This window comes from Phaseolus vulgaris, chromosome 7, assembly GCF_051622355.1.
Source record: "Phaseolus vulgaris cultivar YP4 chromosome 7, ASM5162235v1, whole genome shotgun sequence".
Lineage (NCBI taxonomy): Eukaryota > Viridiplantae > Streptophyta > Magnoliopsida > Fabales > Fabaceae > Phaseolus > Phaseolus vulgaris.
The window spans coordinates 9,791,573-9,809,476 of NC_143504.1; the positions used below are offsets into that span (position 1 = coordinate 9,791,573).

Here is a 17,904-nt window from a genome sequence, read left to right on the forward strand (position 1 = left end):
ATATATTTTAATCAAGTCAATGTCGATCATAATTATTTATGGTATTCATCAGAGTTATTTTTATAATCTTTATTGGTTGACTTTGTTTTTGTTAACTTTTCACTTATTTTATTTTAAAAACTCTCTTTAGTTGAACAAATAAATTATTAATAATATAGACATTCACAAAGAAATAACAAAGATAGCTATTATTAAAAAAAATCTAATTCATATTCATAAAAAATAGTCTCACTGATATTGGTCAAAAGAAACCTAACTAATATCAAACAAAAAGTACAATAACCACACAATCCCAACAATGCGATATTATTTATTACAATATATATTTACTATTATTATTTAAGTTAAAAAGATAGATGTTATTAACAATTTATTGTTGGAAAGAATCAAACCTAGGTTTTATAAGTCAACAAAGAATATATTCAATATATAATCATATTCAATGATGCAAATAAAAAAAATCATACATCAACAAAAAAAAACAAAAAAAAAATCCTATTCCATGTCAGTAAAAAAATAATTATTTCAATATTGACTAAAAAAAATCTTACCTAACATTAATCGAAAAATAATCCCAACGTACAGTTGTCCAAAAAATAGATCAAATTGATATTAGTTGAAAAATATATGATATACAAAAACTAAAAAATAACTTCAATATAAATTAAAAAAAGAATTTGTTTAATATCAATAGAGAAACATCATTAAAAATTAAAATTGACCAAAAAAAACTCTTACTACCATTAATTACGAACTAACTCTAACCTAACATCAACAATAAAATAACTCAAATAATATTGGTTGAAAAATAAACATTATTAACTTTAATATAAAAAAAAATCGCCGATGTTTATATAAAAAGTATGATATTTAGACCCGAATCAAACTAATAATATCTTGATTTTAGTAAAGCCGTAAATAAAATAAGCAACAAACAAAATAGCATAAATTTCCGAACATTATAATTCTTTGAATTAAGTAATTAATTAATCTTACAAAAATTTTAAATTCGTTACGCCAACAACTTTTAGTCACAAAAGCTGTTCATTAAATGAACTTTTTCTGGTGAAACCGAGTGATGATACAAATCCTGGACTAAATGTGTTTCTTCCACATTGTTTTGGGGTCATTGTTGGGTGCAGTCAGCATTCCATCTTCAGCTACATTAGCATTAAGCGATGATGAATTGACGAGTCCAATGGAATTTTTGGTTGAGAAATCTACATGGCAGTTAGCAAAACAATCAGAAATCAGGCAACAGAAATGCTCTGCTTATTGCCCTAAGATCAATATGACACCAGATTTTACCTTTCTCATGTACATGCATATATTTGCTGCTGTGTAGTACCCCAAGGAATTCATTTACAGCTCTTACCCACCTGCAAGAGAGGAAAATGTAGCAATGATTGAAAGACAGTTAAATGCACAAGATTGTTAGATGTGAATAAACAGTGAAGAGAGGGATAGGATATGTACCAAATGTGAGATGCTGTTAGCCCTTCAAAAAAGGCCAGATGTCCTCCATGCTTTAAAGTAGCCAACACAATATTTTTATTAGCCCTACCAAAAGAGTAGTAGTACATTAATTGGCTCTAAAGTAATACAAGAGAGGGGAAAACGAAATAAATTAGAAGCAGAGCATACTTGCATTCATCCCAGGGAATGGCTTCTGTTGTACAGATTGGATCATCCAGAGCATTAATACACAGAAGCGGAACGGAGACAGACTGCACATATGTAGAACTACTGCACCGTCTATAGAACGTATCCACACTCTAACCAAACAACTTTCTTTTCATTAACTAATAAAAGGACCCACAAAAACATATCAAATATTACAAATTTAGGCCATACGCAAGTACCTCATACTTCGCAACTACACGAGTCGCATGATCATCAAAATCGCGAACAGAAAGTGACTGCAAAGCAAAAAAAGAACATGCACACATGATTGATAATTTTTTAAAAACTCACATTAAATAAGACAATGACCTTTAAGAATGTTATAGGTATTAGGATTAGAATAATTAAGCCAAGAAAAAGTAAACCCAAACAGCTAAATAAATGTGTAACAACAAAGTATTTCGCCACCAAAATCATCACACAACATTCGATCTCTTGAAAATCTATATGCTATACTAGTAATATTTACACATTATCACACAAAAAGTACCCAATATAATTAGGAGTAGCGAATAAAAATCAAATTCATAGGCAATTGCGAGTCCTAGTTCAGCAACCTAACACCCTTCTACGTCTTCCACACTAGCACAGGCCATTAAATTCCCTTGATAACACGACAAAAACATGGCATTATTTTACCATCAGAAAATTAAACGATAAAAAGGTAATCAAATGAAAATAAAACAATAACGAGTAAGGCCACCTTTTCTATTCCTTCCCAATTAGCATTGCGAGAAAAGTGAGACTGGTGTCTGCAATGAATGTAGCAAAAATATAAAATTAAGTCAAGAAACGAACTATAGACAAAATTTCTTGAGTTTCCACGTTGTCTGCAGTTTGAAGATTTGAATAGATAAAATAAGAGCTTATGAACAAGATTGCTAAATTCATCTGAAAAAATGCAGACGTACAATTTTGCATAATCTTGAAGTGCAAATGCAAGCGCTTTATCATAAATTTTCTGCACACGCCCTCGGCGTAAGTATCTGTCTTCTATCTACAACGATAAACAAGTAAAATAACTTCTAGCGAAGTTTAATAAGAGGCAAAATGAAGATCGATTAAAGAGGAAATTAAATTCAATACACAGCTCCTTTGATAATTCCAACGTATTATATTAAATCATTCCGAACAGATCTAAACAAATATATCTTATATCTTATGTACTTCGAAACTTCATGGATGAAGAAAAAAAGACTGAAACAGCATGTCCAGCCAGAAAACGAAGAAAAAGAACATTTTTTTAATGGATAGATAATTTGGCATCAGGGAAAAAATAGTTTTTTTTTCTTAAATCAATGTAGTAGAACGAAGTGGCACTCTACAACGACATGGTAGGGCATCAAAGACATGTTAAAATTGTCATCATTTCAACTCAGCTGCAGTTACTCAATTCGAAGCACTAGTCGCATTGAAAAACATTTTATAGTTTTGATTATTCACATACATTTTTTATAAAAAAACACACATATGAACGGACAATTTGGCCTTTTATCATTGTTTCCTTCACTTCTATAACTTAAATTTTAAGACTTGCAAATTATAGATCCCAAACTTCACTTTTCAAAATAAATTCAATTATTTCATTCAATTTCTATTATTTTCTGTTTAGTACAAAACTAATTTATTTTCTTTAATTAAGTCCACAAACAATTAAACCGAGAAGCGAGAACAAATTCAAATTGTAGTGATTTTTCATAGCATATTAACCAAAGCCATTTGAAATTCAAAACTTAAAACAAGTCACTTTAAAATCAAAATACTAACCAAAAGGTCCCAAGGAGAGCAAACAGCAACAGCTCCAGCAACAGGAATATTCTCACCATCCTCACCAAGATATTTAACCTACAAACAATCACTGAATAAAAAAATATGCAGTGGTAAAACACAGCTACTCGCACAAGTGAGAATAATTTTGTGCAGTTTTTCTATAGTTTGGAAGGCAGATAAAATACGTATCGATGATGAGAAATATCATAACAAATTTCAGCATTAAGCCATCACACAGGCGTTAAAATGTCAACAACAGGCTGTTAGGAAACCAAATGATATTTTCCAAATATTGTATCTATTTATGAAGTAGATCTTTCAATGGTTATAAAATCCATTTCAGAAATTGGCAACGTTTTTTGTACTCTCGATGGTCATTACATAACAGAATTACAAATTACTGAAGAAAGCAAGATAGTGGACAAAGAATGGTTCAATAAATTTACGTAAACTAAAATAGTTTATTTTCCTTCCATGGTTTCCCGTCCACAGTAAAAGCATACTAATCTCATTCACAATATTGTAACTTTTATTAGTCCGAATTTCATATATAATTCGAGAAAGTGAAATTCTTTTATAAAAGCTATAACCAGAATAAAGCTAATTTGCAATAGAGGTCAAATTATCGAGAAAAGAGAAATGTCATACACATCAATTAACTATTTTTTTCCTTGGTCCTTGTTACTAGTGGCACCTAATAATCTATGCCATTTAAAAAAATTATATAATATTGAAAGTAATTTAAATTATTTTGGACGTAAAAAAGGCAACATTTATTGTATGCATTACATAAGACTCAAGCTACATACCAGAATATTAGCTCCAATACTAGTTCCAACAACAAACAGTGGTGCCTTGGATCTCTCTTTATGGAGATAATTAACCACTGCGCGGACATCCTCAGTCCATCCAGCATTGTAGGAAATATCAGACTGAAATGATTTTAAAAAGGAAAAGACGTTACAAGATTAAGAAACTGTTAACACCAGAACATGAGATTGATACAATGCAAAATAATTCTAACACCAGAACATGCAATAAGAAGAAATGACATGAATTTCACGGCGTGTGTTAGCTAACTGCTGCCTACCCACATTTAATATCTAACCATAATTGCTTCTGCAGATACTTTTGAGGGGGGGTGGGATAAACACATAGGCATTTGACCCTTTTGCAGTTTTCAACCAATGGATATTTCTAAAACCTTTTTTCATCACATGCAAAAAGATTGGCAAGCTTCGTCTCATCTAAAGTGATCTTATTTAGATTTTAATTTTATTGATTGGTGGAGTGCAATGCCTAAAGTCTATTAGATATATATATATATCAATCTTTCATTCACGTAATAACTCAAAAGATATTTAGTTGCATATATAAGAGCCAATACAATATGAAGTTATAGACGCTGATCAGTCTTTAACAGTGTATCAACAGGATTCAAGTTATGTTTTAACAGTGTACCAATCCTCTGTTCTATTTATTTACAGCTTGCAGAAAAACTAACCGTGATTGAAACACCTCCAAAGCCTCGGTGGTTACAGACAACAACGTTCCATCCACGCTTTGCAGTGTGATACGCGAGATGTTTGATATACTATCAACATGAAAGCAAGAAAAGAAAAATAAAAAATAAAACTGCAAGACATCATTGTAGTATAAATGAATCTCCTAAATCAAAATCAAGCTAAAATATGAAAACTAAAGGACATTCATAAGGATACAAGAAAACATTTATTGTACTTTTTCATGAAAGAAAATTGTGATTAACCGTGTTTAATCATGGTTATCTAGTTTAGTTAATGTGTAGTTATTTCTTTTATTGCTCTTATATTCAGGACAGTATCTTCATGTAAAAATACACGTTGTACTCACTTTTAGTTATCCATATCTATTCTTTCTCTCTCACTCTGTTTTTTCTTCCTTGCTTTTTTCATTCCTGGGTTTGGTCCCTCATATCCCTTTCTTTTTTACCATGGTTGATACAACCTCCCGCGATCCCTCTTCAGATCCCACCCATCCCCTGTTTCTTCATCATTCTGATAGTCCCGGTCAGATTCTTATCTCTCAGCCGCTTGATCACAAGAACTACACTACTTGGAGTCGTGCTATCTTAGTCGTTTTATCTGTCAAGAACAAGATCGCATTCATAGGCATTACATTTTCCAAATTTTTGAACATTTTGAACCCCTAACTTATTCTTAGGCTATCAGATTTGGACCCAGGCACCAAGCTATCTCTAATGAGTTAGCAGCTCTGGATGTCAATAAAACCTGAGATGTCATTTCTCTTCCTCCCGGGAAAATCCCTATCAGCTGTAAGTGGATTTTTAAGCTAAAGCTTAATTTTGATGGTACTGTTGCCAAACACAAGCTAGACTTGTTGCAAGAAAATTTACTCAACAATATGGCCTTCATGTAAATACGCACTGTATTCACTTCTAGCTATCCAATTCTATTTTTTCTCTTTATATGAATACACACTGTATTTACTTCTAGTTATCCAATTCTATTCTTTCTCTTTCAGTCTGTTTTGTGACTACAGAGTCAAGGAAGAATAGATTAATAAAACAATGCTGTCCAATGCAGTTTCCTATTTTGTCAACTGGTATATGGGAAATACCTCAAACAATTATTCCTTTAGAATTAACACCTCATCACGCATCAAATTCCAACCTGATACTGCTCTTGGCTACTTTCCACTTAGCTTGAGCCCTTCGGGAAACAATATACCACTAAGATCCTTAGTTTGTTTGAGATTCATAATCCCCAGCTTTCGTTCATAACACCAGCATGCGGTAAAAAGACAATTGCAAGCCACAGCTCATAGGAGGACTTCAATGTATGACGTTTAATATTTTATGTGTAACGTGTTTTATCAATAGTGACAGTATTATGTACGCATCATAGTGTTGAAACATACATTCTGAATTTAAGAAATTTGAAGAAAATCGGACTAAAACCGAAATTAACAGCACAGTGGAATCCCATCAACACGATTACAAAAGTAGACATTGTTGACAATGGCATGTCATCTGATGAAATTACCATTACGTAATACAAAAAAAATATTGCGATTGCACACTAAACAGTTAAAAAGGTTAAAGCAAGAATAACAGTAACATGACGCAAGACTTTGGCATAAGTATAACAGCTATGTACTTGACTACTAAGCTGGAGTAGTTCAGCTGGTACTATGAGGACACGGATAATAATACAATAACACTACAAGCCCTGACCTAGCAGCAGGCAAGGAGATGCCGAAAGAGTAAGGATAAAATGTGGTTTTCCCCAATTCACATCTGGGAGTTTTCTTCCTCCACCCCCAACAAATCTTTCCCTGCACCCATCATTTTCAGAAAAACCTCTTCATTTATTTTAAAAATATTTTCAGATTGTTCTTTCAGAAATATTTTCAGAACATATTTTATGAATTTGGAATTTACTATTTCGGAAGTAAAAAAAATATGTTCACAGAGAGGATATTTCATAATGGTTTTTTTATCTTTTGGATTTCCTATTCTGAAACAACTTTTACTTATGAAACACATCTCCTATCCTAAAATCATCCAAAACTGTGTCAATTGATAATTTGAGTATTTCGATAAATATAGGGGTGCATAAAAAAAAATGTTCATAAGATTCTTTTTACCCTTTTAATATCTACTTTAAAAGTAATAGAGTGATTTTTAATTAGTTGACATCTAAGCGTATGTTAAAATTAAACAGTAAATAGAAACACCTACTTGAGACGAAGAGTCACTTGTGAGGCCAGGAATAACTACAACAATGGGAATAGATTCATCTTCAGAAGCAACATCATCCGAAACTGTAAAATTACCAGTCACAAAAAGACAGAAAGATCATGAATCTTCCTCTTTGACAGCTACCACAAAATTAAATTAAGTAAGCATGTTCATAAAGCATAACTAAAACTTAAACACACAACAGTTTAATTATACATACCATGAGAACTGAACACCCAATCCAAGGCAATGGTTCCACCATCAGCAGTCCTAAACAGTTCCCTGAAACAAAACTAATCATTGCATCATCAATCTTCAAATCTTCAACAGTCCGGTCAAGAGTTCCAATAAATAAATAGGAAGTAGTGGAAAATGGTTGAAATGACCTGGCGTATTTCACCAAGGGAGGTCTGCCGAAGTAGTTCAAGAAAAGAGTCTGAAGATTCGGGCTGCAGAGCCAGGGCGTGGCGAAATATCTGCTGCGAAGAACCTCGCACTGCGAAACGACGGCGTGGTAGATTTGAGAGGAGGTGTTGTAGGAGAGAAGCACGGGGGAGCCTGGGAATCCGGAGAAGAGGTCTTGGAAGAAATGGAGTTGGAGGAAGTTGTAGAGAACAGAGAGGAGAAGGAACGCTGCAAGGAGAAGATAGTGCCAGAGAGGGATGAGAGAGAGGACTTGGAGAAGGAGCCAGTATGCGTCGGAAGAAGATGCTGAATCGGGTATGCAGTAGCTTTCATCCATCATTCATGAATGGAGTTCAAAGAGCGGGATCATCAATGTATCTAATAACCAATAGATTTAAAGTACACCGTATCAGAATCATTAGATATATTATTTTTTATAAGTTTAAAATTCACTTATTAAATTACTATAAACTCAAATTCATTGACCCCTAAAATGTCTTCTTTTCAAGAAAATCATTTAATATATTTAATTTATTTATTTTTATTCACATGAGGTTTAGTTATGATCTTTTATTTTATATTATGACTTTTTTTTCGTGGTGTTTGTTTGAAGTTGTTCTGTTATGTTATGGTTTTTTCTTTAAAACGACGTCGTAAAAAGACAGTGAGGAAGAAGAAGGTGGTGTGGAAAAAAGAGAAAACAGAAATAGGAACAGGAATGGTTGGTTATTCTGGCTAAACCCGTTTGAAGTGAAAACTGAATAGTGAAGAAATTGATTGCAGGTGTGGTGAGATGTGAAGCAGCAGTTGTAGGACCTCGCAACACGAATAATATTGACCCTCTGTTGGATCCATTCCCGTGATGAAGAAGATAATTCTTGTTTTGGATTGGTTGGTTTGTAAATTGTAAGGAAGTGAGGGCGCAGAAGTGTGGGGTAGAGGCTAGAAGGAGAGGAGGGGCCTACCAAACATGGGTTACCCTATTACCTTTATTTAATTTGTTTTTTTCACAATGTGTATAACAGTAGAGAGAAATTATAATACAAGAAGAAAAGGCCTTATTATAGAAAGAAAGAAACGAAAGCTAAGTAATAACTAATGGAAATTTTTTATGAATACTAGAAAAAAAACAAACAAACCATGTGCTAATTCTTGATTTTTTTTATTTTTATTCAAAAATTATTTTAATCAAACATAAAAAATTGTTTTTGGTTAGGTTGAACTAAATAATAATTAACTAACTTTTTACACGAGAATACTTTATATTTTAATTTTTAATTATTTTTAAAGATGAATTTATAAACTTACAATTTTAATATTTTTTTAAAAAAAATTATAACCATCACATCACTCACAAATTTTTCAAAAATTCAATTTATATATCTTAATCCAAATAACTTACATTTCTTCATACTTTCATCTCAAATAATTTATAGAAATTCATGTTTAATTCATTAATTCAAACTTAATCCTAACAAATTAAAATTAAAGGTGTTTTTGTAAATAAATAAATTAAATAATTAATTTTTCAATTACATCAATTATAAATTTTTTACTTATTTCCTTTCAATTTCCTTAGGTCTAAATAATTTCACTTCTCTTAATTAGTTTTGTTTCTTCCATCTTCATCCAAAGACAACACTAGATATTGCTGATATTTTTCTCGACAAGTGTACCGAATCAATTGTAATATAGTACTCTTTAAAGTACGAATGTCGAACCCACAGGGAACAATTCTAATTAAGATGTTTTGTTATAAAACTTATTAAGTCTAGAAAATAATGTTGAGAACATTTTCATAACCAAATTAAAGATTTCACAAATAACTCGGAGAGTTAAGGTTTGATTCAACCAAAATCAAAACTAACTTATCAAATATAGATAAAGATACTTGGGATTGAATTGTGCCTATTTCAATCATCTGTATTTTGGAATAATACAATATATAATACTCAAAACTATTTATTTTTTATGCTTAATTTAAAGTCATTCACCTTGATTCCTCACAGATGAAATTCATAAGATAATTTCTCAAACACCGATTCCTCATATATTTAACAAATCATCCAGCTTTAGGAACATAATTTTGATGCAATCAATAACCAAAAATCTATTCCTAGCATTACAAGTTATCAAGTATTTTCGTCTATTTCAGATCCTTAAAAGTACTTTCCAGTTAAATTTAAGGATCACAATCAAGACTCCATTGAACAGATAGAATCAAGCAATAAGCATTTTGTCCCAACTACCTACCCCTTGTATTAAGGGTGACATGATTGTTGTCCAGATTGATGAGGCAAATTACTTGGCTGGTCTTGAGGATTGCAAAACTCATCTCCATGGTCGGGTTATTCTATCTAAGGGGGATAAACCTCTCACACACCTGAATTTAACTAAAAAGTTGCAGCCGATGTGGAAAGCTCTTGGACCATGGAAAGCAATTCCTCTTGGAAAGGGTTTCTATGAGTTTGAGTTCGCTTCTATAGAAGACGTGAGATGGGCCCTCGGAATGGGTTCCCTCAAGTTATCTCCTGGTTTATTGAGATTGTTTGCCTGGACAAAAGACTTTGTCCCAGCTACCATGAAGAATACCAAAACTCAGACATGGGTTAGAATCTACCATTTGCCTTTGGAGTATTGGAAACCAAATACAATATATTCCATCGTTAGAGGCCTTGGTACTCCTTTGTCTTTGGATGAGCATACTATGAGAAAGAATAAGGGTATGTTTGCTAGAGTGTTGGTGGATATTGATCTTCTGTCCCCTCTCTCCGATCAACTTTTGGTTGAACGTCCAGACTTTGCTTTTGTAGCTGGTGTGGAATATGAATGGCTCCCTCCTTTTTGCTCTCATTGTAAGATGATTGGGCACGAGCTTGCTCAGTGTCGGGCGATCCATGACCAGGGTCGTGTTCTTGGGCCTCAACATAAACCTTCTTAGAAGGCATCTTCTGATGAACGGGACCAAGGGAGGACCGTGATTCCTAAACAACGTAAAGAATATAGGAAAAAAGATCCAAAGACAAAACTCGTGGAAGGCCTCATTGATAAGTTGAAAGTTGATGAAACAGGTGGAGGGGAGGATGTTTTTGCAGATATGCCTCCTCTTGAGGATGCTTCAGATCACGATAGGTCCTCACCCAAGCAGGGGTTGTCCACTCCCACTTTGGATTCACTTGTTGTTATGCAAGCTAAGGACTCAAAGTCAAATTCAACAACTTTTATTGATGATCATCATGTGGAGGTATCTGTTCCTGTGATTGTACCATCTCCGTTGCGTACTACCTCTCCTCGGAGGGTTAAATCACATGCGGATACTAATGCACCAGTTCCTAATGTGGAGGTCTCTACTATTGTGACTGTACCATCTCAGTCGCCTCATCCCTCCCCTCGAAAGGCTAAATATCTTGGGGATGTTAAAGCAATATCGTTGGTCCTTCAAAATCACTTTTCTTCTCTTGATGGTTTGGAAACTACAGATGTGGGAGTTGATTCTCATATTGGAGCGTCAACTATTTCGCCTGCCATTGTTGGAATTAATTCTGATCATAATGAAAATCAGGTTGTTTCAAAATTTTGGACTGACTCTAATGACAAGGAGGAGGATGACAGTGATAATGGGGAGGAAACAGTTCGCACTAAAAGAAAACCAGGGAGACCACCTAAGGGGACTGGTAAATCTACAACGTCGCAATGAAGGTCTCTTCATTTTTTTGGAATGTCAGAGGATTGGGGAACCACAAAATTGTGGAGATGTTGCTTAGTTTACTTAACCTACATAAACCTCTCCTGGTTTTTCTTGTTGAACCCATGATGTCGTACACTAATGCTTTCGACGTCCTTTTCAAATCTGTTAATATGCATTTGGTGGCTACGTCTCCTATTGTTAATAAAGTTGTTAAGCTTTGGTGTTTGTCGGTTCCTAATCTTGTCCAAAATTTCTTGGTTAATGATCAATTTATCTCTGTAACTTGTCGTCTGCAGGATAAAAGTTTTAGCTTTGCAGGTGTTTATGGTGCTAACACATACTTGTCTAGACGATTTTTATGGAGGGATCTTAGTTTCTTCATAGGGCCTTGGTGTATTCTGGGAGATTTTAATGTTGTGCTCTCGGCGGATGACTGTAAAGGGGGGTGGCTCCTAATCAGGTTTCTTGTAATGAATTCCTGGACTGGATTAATACTAATGATCTTTCTTGTATGCCTTTTACTGGATCTTGTTATACTTGGTGTAACGGAAGGAGAGGGTTGCATAGAATTCACAAAAGACTGGATAGGGCTTTATGTAATGGAGTGTGTATGGATGAATGGGAATCTTGTTCTTATCAGGTTCTTGTTAAAAATTGTTCTAATCATTCCCCTATTCTTGCTAGTCTTGCTAGTAATTCTTTGCAGAAGGTTAGCAATTTTTGTTTCTTTTCGATGTGGCTTCAGGACACTTCGTGTCTAAAGCTTATTCATGATTCTTGGGCTAATCAGGTTGTTGGTTGTCCTATGTTTATCTTGCAACATAAGTTAAAAAGGTTGAAACTTGAGCTCCGTGACTAGAATAAAAATTCTTTTGGTAATGTTCATAATGGAGTTCTTCTTAAGCAGGGCATCCTTCTTGGTATTCAAAAAAGCTTAGAGACTGCTAGTTTGTCTGATAGTGATGGACTTCTCTGTCAAGAAAAGATTGCTAAGGAGGAGCTTGATCATGCTCTTCACTGTCAATATTTGTTTTGGAAAGAAAGGGCTAGGATGTTATGGTTCAAGGATGGATATCGAAATACTACTTTTTTCCATGCGGTGGTGAAAAGGAGATATAATTCTAGTGGAATTCATCGTCTACGGATTGATAATGAGGTTACGGAGGATCCTAAAATCATTGAGGATCATATTTTGGACTTTTATAAAAATCTTTATGCTGAGTCTATTTCTAATGTTCTGGATACTGATAATATGGAAGATTTTATTAGTACTTATATTCCTGCGATGGTTTCCTCTGAGGAGAATATGATGTTGATTAAGTGTCCAGATTTCTCTGAAATTAAAAATGCTGTTTTTAATCTTAACGGTAATAGTGCTCCTGGTCCTGATGGTTTTGGTGTTTTTTGCTATCATTCTTGCTGGGAAATTATTGGGACAGATGTTTGCAATGTTGTTCAACAGTTTTTTAAACAAAACTGGGTTCTCCCTGGAATGAACAGTAATGTGGTATCTCTTATTCCAAAGGTTCAGGGTGCTGATTCCATTAAAGATTACAGGCCAATTGCTGTTGCTAATTTCAAGTTTAAGATTATTTCCAAGATACTGGCGGATAGGCTTGCACTTGTGCCTGCTAGAATCATTTCTCCTAATCAATATGGATTTGTGCAGGGTAGACAGATTCAGGATTGCATTGGTATTGCTTCTGAAGCTATTAACCTACTTTCTAAAAAGGTTAGAGGAGGTAATGTGGCTTACAAAGTTGATATTCATAAAGCTTTTGACACTCTAAGTTGGAAGTTCTTATTATTAGTTTTAAAACGCTTTGGTTTTCACCCCTCATTTGTCGGTTGGATTAGTACAATTCTCCGTTCAGCTATGCTTTCTATAAGAATAAGTGGTAGTTTGGTGGGTTTTTTTCCTTGCAGTCGAGGGGTAAGACAAGGTGATCCATTGTCTCCTTTACTTTTCTGTCTTGCAGAGGAAGTTCTTAGTAGAGGTCTCTCTAAGCTTGTGAATGATAAAAAGATTTTAAATATGGCCAGTCCGCACGGTTATCTCACTCCCTCTCATATTTTGTATGCTGATGACATATTTATTTTTTGTAGGGGGGATATTAAGTCTCTTAGAAATTTGAGTTCTTTTCTTAAAACATATGGTGATTTTTCTGGTCAATATATTAATAACTCTAAAAGTAGTTTCTTCACCATGGATAATTCTCCAAGATTTGTCACCAAAATTCAAAATATTCTTTCCTGTAGTCATGGTTGTTTGCCTTTCCATTATTTAGGAGTGCCTATCTTTGTTGGTGCTCCAAAGTGTCGGTTTCTTCAACCTTTGGCTGATAAAGTTAAATTGAAGCTAGCATCTTGGAAAGGTAAATCTCTTAGCATGATGGGTCGAATTTAGTTGGTCAATACAGTGATTACTGGATCTCTAGCTTATAGTTTTAATATGTATAAGTGGCCTGTTTCACTTATTAAGCAAGTTGAGCAGTGGTGTCGGAATTTTATTTGGACTGGTGATATTCTGAAAAAAGGTATTGCTACCGTTAATTGGGGGAAAATTTGTTCACCTCTTGAGGATGAAGGCTTGAATATCATTAATCTTCATCATGAAAATAATGCATATCTTCTTAAGCTTGCTTAGAACTTTGCTTATAGCGACAAACCTTGGTCTTTACTCTTGAAAGCCAGGGTTCTTAAATCAAAATATGAATTTCGAACGGTTTATAGATCTTCCTCTCTCTGGCCTGAAATTAAGCAATTTTATTCTACCATACTTGACTATACTTATTGGACTGTTGGTACAGGTTCTTTTATTAATTTCTGGAATGATAAATGGTGCTCTACTACTTCTTTAGCAAATATTGCAGGGTTATCTGATGGTGTTAGCATTCCGGATACAGTCTCTCAATTTTGGACAGGTTGTGATTGGAATATTCCCTTCTCTTTACAGCAGATGCCTCTTTTTTTTAATCATATCATGATTAGAGAGGAACAGGATATTCCTAATTGGATTCTAAATGAGTCTGGTCATTTCACTCTTAAATCGGCTAGGACTTTTTTCTTGGAACCAGGAGTTCCAGGTGGTTAGGGTAAATTCCTTTGGTCTTCATCTATTCCACCTTCCAAAACTCTAGTACTCTGGAAAATTTTTCATGAGCGACTTCCTACAGATCAACGTATTCAGAATAAGGGTTTGCATATATGTTCTATTTGTTCGCTTTGTGAAAAGCAAGAGGAATCTATTCAACATCTATTTTTTGAATGTTCTAACGCATTGCATATTTGGAGTTGGGTACGACAAATTTTTCTTACTTCTCATTTCTCTAATAAGGATGATCTACTTTCTTTTATTAAGAGTGATGACAGTCCTTTGGTTAAATTGATTAAGCTTGCGGTGATAACCTTTTCTATATGGATGATATGGCGTATGAGGAATTATGCTAGATATCAGGATAAGATTGGGGTTTCTAAGGCCATTTCAATAATTAAAGATTTAACTTGTCTAGTGGGAAATTCGTCTAAAGCTTCAATGAAGAATGATATGTTGGACTTCAACGTGATTAAGTTTTTCGGTATTAAGACTCGTAGTGGTAAAGTTCTTCGTCCTCTTCCTATTAGATGGGAATTTCCTTCACCAGGCTGGGTCAAAATTAATACTGATGGGGCTGCTAGGGGGTATCCTGGTCTTGCTACTTGTGGAGGTATTTTTCGTGGGAGTATGGGAGAATTTATTGGTGCTTTTTCAGCGTTTTTTGAAGTTCAAACTGCTTTGGTTGCTGAGTTTTATGGAGTTATACATGCTATGGAGGAAGCTAAAAAAAATGGGACTTACTAATGACTGGCTTGAATGTGATTCTGCCTTGGTTTGTGCTGCGTTTATTGTTAGGACTAATGTTCCGTGGATGCTTCAGAATCGATAGAATACTTGTCTTAATTTTTGTGGGACAATCAGGTTTAGGGTAACTCATATTTTTCGTGAAGGGAATGCGTGTGCTGATAAGTTGGCTAATTTAGGATTTATTCATAGAGAATCTTTTCATTGGTATAATAAACTCTCAGCTAGTCTGTTCTTAGAATTCTTTATGAATAGGTATAATCTACCTATGTATCATTTGTGTTAACATATGGGTTTTGGTCTAGTCCCCCTATATTTTTGTATTTTTTTTTTATTTTTTTTTTTAATGATATTTTTTTCATGTGATGGCAGATGATTGTTGTTTCTTGAGGTGTCAGCTTAGCTGAGATGTCAAGTTGCATAGTGATGCCTAACACGAAAACTTTATAAAAAAAAAACATGAAACGAAAATACCAAAAACAAGTAGAAACGAAAATATTATATATATATATATATCACCAAGAATACATTTGAACAGAGTAGATTACATTCAATCACAAGTTAGAAAGCACTTAGCCACTCATGACAGCTCCTCCAATCTTCATTTTTTATCTGGATTGCATAAGAAGAGCTGATTTGAGCAAGTTCTTCTCCTAAGAGAAGAGGTTTTCTTCTCTTTCTTTCACTAGCTTCTCTCTAAAAATCACTTTTTGTTTCCACCGCTTCCTTTTGAGTTGTGTTTCAAAATTTATATAATGAACTTTAGCTCAAGCTAGCCAATTTAGCTTAAGCTAGATCTTTCGGTGCATTTTTAGCTTGAGCTAGCGATTCTAGCTTGGACTAGATTAGTACTGCACCTTTAATCAACTCTGGACATATTTAGCTTGAGCTAAATCCTCTTGTGATCCAATTAAGTTTTTGCTTTCTTTCTTTTAATGCCAGCTTGAATACATTCTTCCAATGCTTCATATTCATTTGCAATTTACACAAAAATTGAGATTAAATTTCTTCACTTTTTTCTTGGTTCAAAATATATAATCAGATTCAATAATTCTCAAATTAGAGTAATTTTCTTACATTAAACAACAATTAAGTTCCAAAGTGTTCAATTTTATCAATCATAAAAACTACACATTGACACTTATCAAATATAACATTAGCTTTTGTAAAAAATATGAAATAATGTGATTTTTGCATTAAAGTAGTGCCTTTTTTAAAAAAATTACAATTTTAGGCAATTTTTTTTTTATGGAAATTCATAAGTTCATATTCAATGAATACAACTTCAAACTATACAATTTTGATATCTGGTGATAAAATTTTAGAACAACTTTGACTTTAAATTGTATAACAACTTTTACTTTGAAATCATATCATACAACTTACTTATTTTTTTGTAAAAAATAGAAAGAAAAAAAATACTCAAAATCGTAATTTAAAAAACAATACATAAATTTAGTGAAAGAACCCGACAATGCTTGTTCACCTTTTTATGTCTTTGAGGAACATCACTGAAAAATCTTCAATTGCAAAGAAAAAATATAATAAACTAATGTACACCTTTATCCTATCTTTTGTAACTAACTTCAATGACAGAATAATCTCCTAGCATTGATCAATCTCTTATTTATTCGTCAAAAATAGGAGAGGACTAATTGAGTCTCAAAAAGTAGGTTAGAAATCTTAATCCTTTATGTAAAAGGTGGATTGCCAGATTAATTGACCAATTTTTTTAATTTTATTATATATATTTATATATTGAAAGAATATTTAATCATTTAAATGTTTTGTAAGTTTTTAATTGATTAATTAATATTTTTTATTAAGTAGATTAAAATAGTTATTATCTTTAAATATAAAATTATTATTATAATTAATAATTTGAAAGTAAATATTAATTATTTAAGTTATCACATTATTGTGTATTTATATTTTTTAAATAATCTAACATAAAAAATTTAATTTTTTTTTATCTTATTTTGTAGTTTTAAAGAATGGGAGTGTGTCCCTCCTTACTTCTAACTTGTTAATCAAGCTCAACAAGAACAAGTAAAGAGTTGACGAGTTAAAAATTACAAAAACAATATAATATCAATAAATAATTTTGATAGATTGAATTAAATTTTCACGTGAAAAAATTATAAAAAAAAAGACTTAAAAGGTGATATATTTAAGAGACACAAGGATAAATAATTAAAATCATATATTTTAATTTAATTAAAGTGACTAATTATCTACTAAAATAAGTTATTATATATATATAAATGATTAATCTATCTAAGTGTGTAAATTGTAAAAGTAGTGTATTACATCAATATAATATATAAAAGAATTTAATAACATAATTCCGATATGATATCGAATATCCATCAATCGACATATACAAAATACATAAAGAAAAAAAATATGTTAATTAATACCCACTAAATTATATAAAGAATTAGATAATATGTTTTATATCATGATTATATATGTTAATTACAGATCAATAATAATATGGTCTATTACAACTATATAATTAGATATAACAAACAAAAACAAAGGTATGTTATCATTATAATATTAATTATATCAAATTAACTATCAAAATTAAGAAAAAAAAAAAGAAGGAAAACATGAAAAAAAAAATCAATTATTCAAATGTCTGAGTACCTTACAATAACAATAATAAAATATAATACAAAACAATTTTACAAAATTAACGAATAAGTTATAAATTTACAAATTATAAGATAAATAAAAATATAAAAACAAAATAAAACGTAAAAATAAAGT

At 32.6% G+C, this 17,904-nt stretch overlaps 1 protein-coding gene across 1 annotated transcript; it reads right to left on the minus strand.

Annotated features, from left to right (window-relative positions):
* Positions 1–940: 940 nt before the first annotated feature.
* LOC137828110 (embryogenesis-associated protein EMB8) lies at positions 941–8,026 on the minus strand. The gene is made up of 13 exons (XM_068634552.2): positions 7,582–8,026; positions 7,416–7,477; positions 7,196–7,278; positions 4,958–5,047; positions 4,263–4,385; positions 3,451–3,528; positions 2,595–2,680; positions 2,387–2,435; positions 1,863–1,919; positions 1,645–1,775; positions 1,477–1,560; positions 1,309–1,379; positions 941–1,220 (listed from the first exon to the last, which is right to left on the minus strand). The coding sequence occupies exons 1-13, from the start codon at positions 7,938–7,940 to the stop codon at positions 1,096–1,098; spliced, it is 1,398 nt and encodes a 465-aa protein (XP_068490653.2). The 5' UTR covers positions 7,941–8,026; the 3' UTR covers positions 941–1,095.
* Between the last annotated feature and the right edge of the window lie 9,878 nt (positions 8,027–17,904).

What these genes read in the sequence shown, in the direction of transcription:
- LOC137828110 (XM_068634552.2), bottom strand. Translation starts at nt 7,940, where the DNA reads ATGATGGATGAAAGCTACTGCATACCCGATTCAGCATCTTCTTCCGAC. An exon ending in CCCTTGGTGAAATACGCCAG is followed by an intron (nt 7,478 to 7,581) that starts GTCATTTCAACC and finishes GTTTTGTTTCAG; the next exon opens with GGAACTGTTTAGGACTGCTG. An exon ending in CTAACAGCATCTCACATTTG is followed by an intron (nt 1,380 to 1,476) that starts GTACATATCCTA and finishes CCTCTCTTGCAG; the next exon opens with GTGGGTAAGAGCTGTAAATG.